The sequence below is a fragment of the Chenopodium quinoa genome, unplaced genomic scaffold (genome assembly GCF_001683475.1).
Source record: "Chenopodium quinoa cultivar QQ74 unplaced genomic scaffold, ASM168347v1, whole genome shotgun sequence".
Classification (NCBI taxonomy): Eukaryota; Viridiplantae; Streptophyta; class Magnoliopsida; order Caryophyllales; family Amaranthaceae; genus Chenopodium; species Chenopodium quinoa.
In genome coordinates this window covers 2,557,799-2,570,114 of record NW_018743691.1, presented here as the reverse complement: position 1 = coordinate 2,570,114, position 12,316 = coordinate 2,557,799, and the positions used below count along the sequence as shown (strand labels likewise).

At 33.8% G+C, this 12,316-nt stretch overlaps 2 protein-coding genes across 2 annotated transcripts; one reads left to right on the top strand and one right to left on the bottom strand.

Moving 5' to 3' along the window:
• Positions 1-150: 150 nt before the first annotated feature.
• Positions 151-2,563, top strand: LOC110683750 (3-ketoacyl-CoA synthase 10-like). The gene is made up of 3 exons (XM_021860148.1): positions 151-784; positions 898-1,482; positions 1,979-2,563. Exons 1-3 carry the CDS (start codon positions 392-394, stop codon positions 2,534-2,536), a joined length of 1,536 nt encoding a protein of 511 aa, XP_021715840.1. The 5' UTR covers positions 151-391; the 3' UTR covers positions 2,537-2,563.
• A 334-nt stretch (positions 2,564-2,897) lies between these two features.
• On the bottom strand, positions 2,898-10,870 carry LOC110683749 (putative disease resistance RPP13-like protein 1). The gene is made up of 5 exons (XM_021860147.1): positions 10,256-10,870; positions 5,510-8,741; positions 5,366-5,427; positions 4,572-4,649; positions 2,898-2,987 (listed from the first exon to the last, which is right to left on the bottom strand). The coding sequence occupies exons 1-3, from the start codon at positions 10,466-10,468 to the stop codon at positions 5,420-5,422; spliced, it is 3,453 nt and encodes a 1,150-aa protein (XP_021715839.1). The 5' UTR covers positions 10,469-10,870; the 3' UTR covers positions 2,898-2,987; positions 4,572-4,649; positions 5,366-5,419.
• Positions 10,871-12,316: the final 1,446 nt, after the last annotated feature.

Here is a 12,316-nt window from a genome sequence, read left to right as displayed (position 1 = left end):
TAACAAGTTCTGATATGATTTTTCCGTCAAAACAAACGGAACATACAAAGGATGGAGAGATGATTGAAAGACAGGCAATTGGTGAATGCAACAAGAAATTTTATACGTTCCAAGCTCTTAAATTTGAGGACCAAAAACCAGCTTTTCATGCGCTTTCATGCATATAAACCCCTTTTGTTTGTTACCAACTTCCTATCTTCTCTTTGTTGTTTGTTTTAAGCCTCAACGTCATTTATTTCAATTATTAAAATATTTCTATGAATTTCAAATGTCACTCAATTCTTGTTTAGCATGTTAAAATAATTTATGCTATATTACATTTTAGTTTTTCTAACCTCCCACACTCTCAAACTTTTATGTTTTTTTTCCTTATTCTTTTAGTTAATCTAGTATGTCAACCAAGATGGAGAATTTTTCCACAGATATTGTCAATACAGGAGTTGAGAATGAAGGTCCTTATGCAGGCTCCCTTAATTTTTCAGTTAGGGTTCGACGAGGTTTACCCAACTTTCTTAACTCGATGAATCTTAAATATGTGAAGCTTGGATACCAGTATTTGATTAGCCATGGTTTGTACATTGTAGCCGCGCCACTTCTAGCCTTAATCGTTGGTGCCCATCTAGGAAAGCTCATATGGGATGACTATGACCTTGATTACGATTTTTCTAGTGCCATTTTGTTATTAGGTCTCATATACTTGGTTGATTTTACCTATAATTTCCTTCTTCCTAGACCAACCTACTTGATTGATTTTGCTTGTTATTCACCACCAAAGGAGCTTAAGGTGAATAATATTGTTGTATTACTCACATTATATTGCAAATTCTTGTATATATGCTATTATAATCTTTGAAAAGAATATACTAATCATGAATAAAATTGTAACTATTATGACAGGTTTCAAAGAAGGAGTTCATCGACTTGGCTAGAAAATCAGGCAACTTTGATGAAAAAACATTAGTTTTTCAAGAAAAAGCCCTAAAATATTCTGGCATTGGAGATGAAACATGTATGCCTAAGGCAATATTTCAGCCTGGATTCAAGAGATCTCTCAAGCAATCTAGAGAAGAAGCAGCCATGGTTATTTTCGGAGCTATTGATGATCTCTTAGCAGCTACAAAAATCAACCCAAAAGACATTACTATACTCATTGTTAATTGTACTACACTTAACACTACACCATCACTTTCTGCTATGGTAATTAACCATTACAAGCTTAAGCACAATGTTCAAAGCTTTAATCTTGGCGGTATGGGTTGTGCTGCTGGAGCTGTTGCCATTGACATGGCTCAAGACCTCTTGAATGTTTATCCGGGTTCATACGCGCTTGTTGTTAGCACAGAGATCATTAGCCATTCATGGTATACAGGAAAGGAACTAGATATGGTGATCCCAAATTGCTTCCTTAGGATGGGAGGTGCTGCTATGCTGCTCTCAAATCGTCGCCTTGATCGTTGGAGGGCCAAGTATGAGTTAAAACAGGTACATATTTCTATATATGTATATCCATCATCATCTTATTCTAAATATCACGAAGGTTCAATGTATATGCTTTGAAACAACATGGTCTCATACATGTATATATTGTATAATTTACTTATTATATTGTTTTCAACCTTAATTTAAGTAAGGATATGAAAAATCCGTACTAAAATGTATGTTTTTCTATCTTTTTTTCAAAATCTGATCCCTGTTAAGAAAAAGGCATAGTCGAATTAACAATCATAAACCATTAGGTATGTAGATAATATTTTCAAACATTCTAAAATGAATGTACGTGCAGTGTGACCATAAATTTTCATACTATGAATAACTAACGTAACGTTCAAGTAACATATTTTCATAGAACATTCATGATTCATTATACCTAACAATTAATTATCTTATTGTCCAAGAACCAATCAATATGAATCAACATTAACAATTTGTTCCTTTTCTCTTTCATTTTTGTTCTTCTATCTTCTTATGCACATGGTAGGTTGTTCGCACTAATAAGGGCATGGACAATAGGAGCTTCAAGAGCATATACTTGAAAGAAGACGCCGAAGGGCAGCTAGGCATCTCAGTAAGCAAAGATGTGTTAGAAGTTGGTGGAAATGCAGTCAAGGCTAACATCACCACCCTAGGGCCATTAGTCCTACCATTCACCGAACAATTTCAATTTTTCACCACTTTGTTACGTAACAAAACCTCATCTAGGCCTTACATACCGAACTTCAAGCAAGCATTCAATCATTTTTGCATCATTGCAACAAGCAAGAAAGTGATCGATGAATTCGAGAAGAACTTAGAGCTCACAACGGAGTACATGGAACCATCAAGGAGAACATTAGAGAGATTTGGTAACACTTCTAGTAGTAGTGTTTGGTATGAGTTAGCTTATTTGGAAGCTAATAAAAAGATGAAAAGAGGTGATAGGGTTTGGCAAATAAGTTTTGGATCTGGTATTAAGTGCAATAGTCTTGTGTGGAGGGCTCTTAGGAACATTGAAAAGCCTAACAAAAGTCCATGGTTTGATCAAGAAGACTCCATTTAAAAAGTTTTATTGCAAAGATAAAATAAAATGGAGAATATATACAAATGGTGTGATGAAAATTTGCAATATTTTTAAGAATTCAATTATAAATTTTCATTTTTTTTCAAGTGTAATAAATTTGGAAATATAACATAATTATTGTATTATTAGTACCTAAAGTTATTCATTTTTATGCATATAATAGTAAATATGAAACATAAGAGTATAGCATGGAGTTTTATCTGATTTTCTTTGTTCTTTACCAGTTGGAGTTTTATCCATATACTAGAAAATATGAAACACGCGTCAACCAACTTTAAAAACAAATAATACTTACTCCATTCTATCAAGTGTCTGTATTCGTAATGCAGTGTAAATATTTGCCAAGCCCCTGCTTGAATGAATGTCTGAACTTGGAGAGGCTTTCTGCAGCTCTAGAAGGGTCGCATAGAACCAATATGTTTGTCACCAGCTGATATATATAAGAAGGTATGTGCAATGCTATTAGGAAAAAGATTTTATATGCCAATGTTATTAGTCCAAACGTGCAATAAAATAAAGTGCTAGATCACCAACTCAATCAATCATTCTATCAACATATGGGATAACATGATGTAAACAAGTGAACATAAAAACTCACAAATGCGGGTCGCAGGTCAAGAGCGGGTCGATAATGGGCGGGCGTACAAAATATCAATTAAAAAAAAATATTAGACAAAGCCATTATTAAGTATATATGAATATAAATTTATCTATGTAATTAATTATTTTTACATAATCTATTTTCTTTATCAATTAATTTGGAAAAACATTTTGGCCTATATTGACCCTGTCCAATAAGAGCTATGTCCATTAAGGGCCCTGTCCATTAAAAGCCCTTTAAGCTTGGCCCTGGCCCTATTATCATTGGGCTACCCTACCCAATAACCACCTCTACTCACAAGATTTACTAAAGGCGGGAAACAAAACCAGCAGGAAGTTTTATCAACAGAGCAAATTAAAAAGGAGAGTAATATTAATAAGCTATGAGTGACTACAAGATTAACATCAGAATATACTAGTTTGTTATTAGAGACCTCTGGAATAACACAAGCCTAATGAAGAAAATATGGTTGTTATTGAACTACCAAAACTCGAGAACAGATAAATGGCACATTCGTCACATTGAAAAACAAATCAATTTTTTTTGGGTCTTTGTTGAAGCTGAACTGTGCCCAAACCATAGTTAGAATCTAAAAGGCACGTTTTCAAGGTCCTGCAGATTTTCTATGTCAAGCACAGCATTTCATCAGGTCATCATCTATATGATTAAGTGATAAACCCAAATTCAAGGTGGTTGGTTCTTACATATAGTGTCCTTGGATGTTTCAACTGAATTGAGAGTAAAAGACATTATAACAGCCTTGGTCTTCCGATCATGATAGAAACAGTTGCAAAATAATCAATTATATAACACGGTAAATTAGAAACAATTGCAAAATAATCAAATTCCCTGTTTCTCATGGTTGAGAAACGAAATTTGTTTCTCATGGAGGCATTTTCGTGAATAAATCAACAACTTTTTCATTATTGTGGGCTCCAAAGTTGAATAAAGTTATTGGTTTATTTACAAAAATGCCATGTGAGAAACTGGGGCATCCTCATATAAAAGAAGCTTCATGCTTGATGCTATATGGAGGATAGTATTTTCTAAAGGAACGTTAAAGAGGAGTAAAGTTAGAGCACCTTTAGTTGGTAACAATGATCAAGCATGCAGTGAACATGGAAATACATAGTCTTCATATAAGCATCAGATGATCATACATTGATGGATTTCATAAAACTAAAAAATATCAAACTTCAAGCTGAGGAGGTACAGAATTAAAAGAGCAAATGAATAATTTCAGCAATAGAATTTAGACTTGAATACGAGACAGCCAAAAATCTAGACGGTAAACACATGCCTTGAGTTAAAGTTCGAATTAGGTAACATATTTCTTCAGATCACCATCAGGAGTACTCGAATATACATCTTAAATTGAAAATGAAAAAAAGGCAAGCTTTTCCAATATATTACCTTAAAATGGTAGATGTGTTAGGCTTCTTAGCACCATAGCATGAGCCAACAGTTGCATTTGAAGGTCAGGTACCCTACCTGATATTACAAATTTATCAGAACATTGCTCATATATTCTATAACTTTTCCAATAAATTAATAATATAATTATTTATAGCTCATCTTAGAAACATCTAAAAAGGTAAATTTGAAACTATCAAGTTACATAGAGAAGGTATGTACGGCGACTACAATGTTCTTCTACAATGACACAAATTTAAATCCGATCTGAAGTTAAACTGCAGCGCGTTGTGAAAGATATGTTGTATATATACAGCTAGTTGATTGATCAAGTTCTCCCTCCTGCCACTATTATTAAAGTATTTGCAATATTTAGGAAAAGAATAACAAAAGAAACATTGTCATAAATTCATAATGTTCCTACATTTTTCTAGAACTTTAAACTAATCATCTGTTTGAGAGTGCAAAAATAAAAGTAGGCAGAAAGGTAATACAATGTACTAATGTTCCTAAACAATATACTCAGTATCTCTTAACCAATACATTGTCCAAGCTTGAAGAGAATGCATGTATGATGAAATTTCAAGATCACCCAAGTTTAGAGACTAAGCCACTGCACAGAATATCTGAAATCTAGTAATCAGCCAAAGAAAATGTCTTCTTAGAAAAATTAAAATAAAAAAATTTCATATATATAAAACTATTGATCCATTGCAATACAATATTTTTATGACGTCTATGTTCTGTGCAAATTAAAATGCATAAACTAGGCTGAGTGAAGTTCATATACTAACCAGTTTATGATCTTTTGCTTGAGTGAAGTTCCATTTACTGTTAAAATTGTTGTATCAACAAGCTGCCAGAAGTGAGATATATGAAAGTGTAAGTTGATGTAAACGTAAAAAATGTATGCAAGACCATTATTTAAGCAAACTTACTTGAATGGGCAGAGCTAGGTTGAATCATACGGCCATTGGACAAAGGTAGCGAGTGTCTTTCATTCTCTGTTATTATACAGCCATTAGGATCACTTGCCAATTGTTGTTGTATCATATCACACTCTTTAATGTAAACTATAATGTGTGCAGGAAGGCCATTGTCACCAAAGGATTCCAATTTGGAGCAATATTTGATATCCATATAGCGCAGTTTGGGAAGAGTGGAACAACATATTGTTTTCAAATTTTGGAAACCCTCTATGGCTAATAAATGCAAAGAAGAGGGAAAGTCGGGATAGCTAAAGGACTCTAGTGTATCAACACAGCTGCCTACATTTGCAAGTGTAAGATCATATAGGGAAGTAAGAAGGTGCAATCCCCACTCTTTTATTGGTTTGTCTATCTTGGTTCCACTGATTGAAAGGTACATTAGGTTTGTGGGTAAATCTCCTTGAGGAAAGTTGTGTAGTTTTGGGCAATTATGAACTGATAAATGTGTTACTGAGGTCGAATTGCTAACCAATGATTCAAGCCTTGGGCAATCGCCAACATCAAGATAAGTGAGGTTGGGAAGGGTGCTGCAATTGGATATGGTTTTCAAATTTTGGAAACTCTTGATTTGTAATTCAAATAAGGAAGAGGGGAGAGAAAGATGTAAGCACGGAATACACTCTTGAGAATCTACGGAGGTGCCTACATTTTCAAGCCTAAGAAATTTAAGTGAATGAAGGAGGTGCAATTCCCACTTTGTTACCGCCTGCTTCAAGTTGGCTTCTTTAATTTCAAGGGGTAAACCACCTTCTACTAAGCTATGGAGTTTAGGACATTTTTCGATCCTTAAATCATCAAGGGAGGTGAAATTGAGCAATTCACCAGCAAGCCTTTCCATATTCTTCAATTCATTGATTTTCAGCCTTTTAAGAGAAGGCAAAAGAGGAGGTAGATTGCCTTGCAATGATGGACAATCATACATATAAAGGGTTTCAAGGATGGAAAATGCCTTGCAGTCAACTGGTAGGTGCACCCACTTCTCCCAGGATTTCATATGAGAAAATTCTAGAGTCTTCAGAGATGGGAAAGGAGGAGTTGAGCAATTCCCATAAAATTCAAGACCTACCTCCTTAATACCATCCATATATTCAACCAGCAGACTCTTCAACGAGCGTAGTTGCCCCAATGGAGGCAAGCATACACATTTCTGACAGTTTTTCAACTTCAATTGCACCATGTTAATGAAAGAGGGATCTCTCAACCAACTTGGAAATTTCAAGCCCATGTACCCATCCAATTCACACTCTTTGATGGAAGTATGAGGCCGTAACATCTCAACCACATCTCTCCTAGTCTTGTCATCAACCTCATCAGTACAAGTTTCCCATTTCAAATTCAACCCATCTAGATTCTCTTTTTTACACAATTGGGCTTCCTCTGCATCACCAACCTCTGTCACATTTTCTAGCCCGGAAATGGTAAATAATCTTCCATGGAGCTGATTCAACTTCCCCAACTCCCTTACCCTGGACCCACCTCCAGCTGCCAACACAAATGTCTTCAAAGTTTGCAAGTTTGTTAATTTCCCGATTCCAAGCGGCATCTCCTCTAAAGAGATATTACCAAAGTTCAAGTGACGAAGTTTCCCCAGCGATTCTATACATGGAACCTTCACTAATGTATAACAGCCTTCCAAGCACAGTGTTTGGAGATTCCAAAGATTGCTGATTGATTGTGGCAACACTTTTATTCGTTCGAATTTGAGTCTTAGGTAGTGCAAGTGTTTTAAATTACCAATATATTCTGGCAAAACTTCAATTTTGTCTGAAACTAGGTATAGGGAGCGTACGTATTGCATTCTTTGGATGAAGTCCAAATTGTCACTGCTTAAACAGTAGTTACATAGAAAAGTTCGCAACTGAGGAACCATGATTTGATTTCCCAAAGTTTGAACATGCTCCGTGATAAACAAATGGCGAGTTCTTCTGAGATTTCTCGGTGTATCCACCGCATCCATTACATAACAGACGTCACCTGCAGCCAATTTAGCCACATCATGGATAAGGTCATGCATGATGTAAAATCCTTGAAAAAATGTCTTTTTTTCAAATAATGACCTTGATACCAGATCATTGAAGTAATTTTGGCCTATATCCTCCATTCTTCTACCCTTATTGTTTGGTAGGAAGCCCTGAGCCATCCACAACTGGGTGATCTCCATTTCTTCGAACTCGTAATCTTTCGGAAGTACAGAACAATAAGCAAAGACTCGCTTCAAATAAGATGGAAGATAATGATAACTCACCCTCAGAACCGGTAAAACATTGCATTCCTCATATTCTTCACACCAAACATTGCTCTCTAATATCTCTCGACGTTTGCTCTTCTCTGTAGTACATTTAATGAGACCTCCTAGGGTTTTTGCAGCCAATGGCAGTCCTTTGCACTTTCGTACAATGTCATCCTTGATCTCAAAATCATCTACATTTGCATGTTGTTGAAATAGACGCCAACAATCATCACCTGACAAACCTTCTAAACGGATGATAGTGCTGTGATTTTTAGTCATCTTCTTCTCAGTCCTATCACTTCTTGACGTGACTATAACTCTGCTTCCCCTTGCTGCACCAAGAAAAGGTGTCCTAAGTTGATCCCAATCTTCATAACTCTCGCTCCAAACATCATCAAGAACAATTAAGAATTTTTGGCCTTTCAGCTTTTGCTGCAATTTTTCTTGTGCTTGATTCAGGTTGCTACAATCAAAATTTCCATGGGTGGCCGAGTTAATAACATCTTTTGTTACGCGTTTGACATCAAACACATCTGAAACGCACACCCATGCCTTGACAGCAAAGTGAGCCTTCACCTTCTCATCATTGTAGACACACTGAGCAAGAGTCGTCTTCCCAATGCCCCCCATACCAACAATAGGGATCACGACATAATTCTCATAACTTGGTTTATCTTCCAGCAATTGACAGATGATATCTTTTTTTCTACCATCCCTCCCGTAAACATGAGGTTCTTTTATCAAAGACGAGGTCTCTGGCATCTTTCTTTGCTGCTCCTCTACTGCATATGTTGGTAAACATATGTTGGATAGGAGACTCAAAGTCGGAGCTCGGGATTTAATCTTGTTCAAGGCGTTATTAATCTCATCAATCCTAGATGAAAATTCTGGAACTGAGTATCCAATTTGCCGGGTAGCAGTAGCACTACATCCACATGCCAAAATGCCAACCTGATTGATTAAAGTTTATAAGTTAATATGATACAAATGATGCGTTTAAATAATGCTATAATTCAATAGCTAATTTATTCAACAGAAAAGCAAATAAACTACTATTGAAATTAAACTTGTATGACAAAAATGATAAATAACCTTCCTCGGTGCATAAACAAATTATTTACTCTCTCCATGATTTTTCAATTTTTTCAATTTTTTTTTTTTTTTATTTTAGTAGGCAAACCAGAAATTATATTTCATCTGTTTTTTTAGTTACTGGTACATCATTCTCCTAAAACAAAAGTTAGTTGATCAATTTCTTTTTTAACTAATAAATTCTCTGTATCTCTTTCTTATCATATGAGCTTTTTTTTCATCTCTCTACTCCAAAAATTGCTAAAGAGTTCATGAAAACTAAAGTAAAGCCCTGTTTTGATGCGATTGTTTTCGGTCAATCAACTGAGCTATAATAAGTTCAGTTCAAGTTCAGCTCTAATAAGTTCAGTTCATTTCAGCTCCTAATTTTCTTCTCTTATAAAATATTCAGTTCAATTCAGTTTAGCTCTAAACATTTCGGTTTACTTCTAAAAAGTTCAGCTCAGTTCAATCAATGAGTATAGGTCCTAAGGCAACTAAAAAACAGAAAAAGTATATAAAAAGTTTACAAAAATTCACTTTATATCTCAACCTAGGGCGATTTACTTTAAACAACCCCATGATTTCCATCTATGTATTATTATCTAATAATCTTAACTTTGATATGAGTTTGCCTCCAATAGGCCAAATAACCGGTAAAAAAGGGAAAAATTTTTGTTTAATAAAGTTAAGTGTCAGCATCTCCCAAATTTAAAAATTAATTAATTAATTAAAATTAAAAAGAAAATTACCCAAAACCCATCCCAGCCACCCCCCTCCTCCATCCCCCACCGTAGCCCAACCGCTAACCCCACTCGAAACAGGCCGGCTAACCCCTCCGAACCTACTTTTTCCTGCACACCCCAATCATTTCTATAGTCAAATTGTATCGACTAAAGTGTAACACGTTATTTATGCATATCTAGCACTACTATATCAATCCTACTCGAATTGTATAGACTAAAGTGTAACACGTTATAAAAGATAGAGAATATGGTGGATGGAGCATAAACTACCTCCGTTTCATACTATTTGTAATACTTTAACCTACAATGTGAGCGAAAAATGTCTTATAGAGTTATAGTATATACTTCCTCTATTCTTTTTTACTTGACATGTTTCTTTTATCACGCTTGTCAATGCAAAACTTTAACGGTCAATAACTTTAATTCTTTATAATTAAAAATTATAAAAGTTATATATTACGATAGTACTTATTGAGACAGAATTCAAAATGATCCATGAACATGTTTTTCCTTACATATTATTCACAAAACACAGTCAAAAGAGAGGTGGTGAATAGTGTAAAAGTCAAAATGGATCAAGTAAAAAAAGAACAGAGGAAGTACTTTAGAAAATGGTCTAGAATAATAGAGAGAAATATTAGTACAAACCATATTATGGAAGGAAGTTGGAAGAAATCTACGAACATTCTTCTTGAAACGATGAACATGAAAATGATCATTACTATCTTGAGTCATTTTGAAGGCTTCAAAGGCAAAGTCATCCAAAAGATCCTCCAAATCAAAACCCAAATCTTGAAGATACTCCAACCATAATCTGATCGTTTTTTCCGTTTTGTTCATAACATTGCTTTTGTTCAGCATCGATCAATACTGCTTCAATCATCCCCAGTTCATTCTTCCATTCTTCGATTTTTATTTTATTTTTAGAATTCTTTCCTTTGTTAATCAGCTTTGTGAACTGATTTACTCCTTCCGACACCAGTTTATCTAACACTTCTTTGAACATTGCTGAAACTACTATCTCTACTACTGCCATATTAGCTTTTTTTTTTTTTTTTTTGAAAAAATGAAGTTAAAAACTGCAGAAAATTTGTAGATGAAAGTTGGAAATACAGAGAACGAGTGAATATGAATGAAATGAAAAGTGGAAAGAAGTGGAGAACTGAATTATTACTACTGCCCCATTTTGAAGTGAAATGTTAAATGTGGGTACTCACATCTTCACAAGGGTCGATTATTCATTTTTCGATACTCCTTCCCTGTTTTAATAAGTGCTACACTATTATTGTCACATACTTTTAAGCAATTTAATTAGTTTAAATAAAATAAGTGGTGAGTGGGGTATTAGGAGTATTAAAATGTTGTAAAAAAAAATACTAAAGTCAATAATTTATTGACGGGTATTGAATGTGAGAAGAAATAAATGATTAAAAATAAATAAATAAAAAATAATAGTTGGTTCCAGTGGAAACCATAAAAGGAGAAAGATTTAATATATACTTTGTAGCTTTTTGCCCAAGGGAAATGTAACACTTATTAAAACACGGTCATATTTGATAAATGTAACACTTATTAAAACACAAAAGGAAGTATTTAGTTCACACTCTTAAGACTTTTTAGATCTGTTTTGTATCTTGTGATACAATTATTAAACTATTTGAATAATATTTATCTTCGTATGTAGTAAGTTAACACATTTTGACTTTAACATTATTCACATACTCCCTTTTGATTGTGTTTTATATTTTGTACGAAATGAAAAACATATGTGGGATCTTATAGTTCGTCACGATATATACATTTTCAAAATATTGACATAATTTTACTTATCAGTAATTAAAGCTAAGATATCAATTGTTGAATTTGCGCATTGACAAACGTGACTACAAAAATGTGTCATCTAAAAAAACGGAGGAAATACATACTATTGTGGAAGCAAAACTAATTAAAGGGACGCTTGGCGATGTGTTATTCAATTTTTTTTTATTTTCCAATTATATTTTTTTACAAAAATATTATAATATAAAAATAAGGATTGTATCTAAAAATCATACAGATTTAAATTAACAAGAATTTATGGACAAAAATGTCAAAGTTCAACCAAAAAATTAGCAATGAGGCAAAATAATAATTGTACATCAGTGAACTAATTATTCATTTAGTCAAAATAATCATATGTATTATGAATACCTTCCCAAATCTCATTTTTTAAATATATTCAAATTTTCAATGGGTAAAAATAATGATATATCAACATGTTATAAAAGGAATTTTTTTTTTTCTCTTTTCAAAAGTTGTCAAGGATATATTATGTTCGTATAGTCTTCCCAAAATGAAACGACTTTTGAATTATTTCAAAATGTTGCCATGAATAACACATATATGCTATAAATAGAACATGACCTTTTGGTATCGTGTTTAATAGGATATATACTTGTGACATGTGTAATGAGGAAAATTTTCCTCATAAATATCTCATCAATGAGGAAAAAAAATTATGAACAGTAGCAAGTGGGCCCCACCACCACTTGCTACTCATTTATTTATTTTTGGCTTACTACACTTCTAAACGACGTGTTTTGGGCGTCGTTAATTACAACACCTCAAAACTCGTCGTTTTAAAGGTGCTATCAGCAAAAATTACTGTCACATAATTACAATTACTGTCAAATAATTAATTAAACTAATAATTACTTTCAAATAATTAAA

Coding starts and splice junctions, on each gene's coding strand:
- LOC110683750 (XM_021860148.1), top strand. CDS start 392: ATGTCAACCAAGATGGAGAATTTTTCCACAGATATTGTCAATACAGGA. Junction 785..897: donor CACCACCAAAGGAGCTTAAG/GTGAATAATATT, acceptor CTATTATGACAG/GTTTCAAAGAAGGAGTTCAT. Junction 1,483..1,978: donor CCAAGTATGAGTTAAAACAG/GTACATATTTCT, acceptor TGCACATGGTAG/GTTGTTCGCACTAATAAGGG.
- LOC110683749 (XM_021860147.1), bottom strand. CDS start 10,468: ATGCTGAACAAAAGCAATGTTATGAACAAAACGGAAAAAACGATCAGA. Junction 8,742..10,255: donor CAACTTCCTTCCATAATATG/GTTTGTACTAAT, acceptor TTAATCAATCAG/GTTGGCATTTTGGCATGTGG.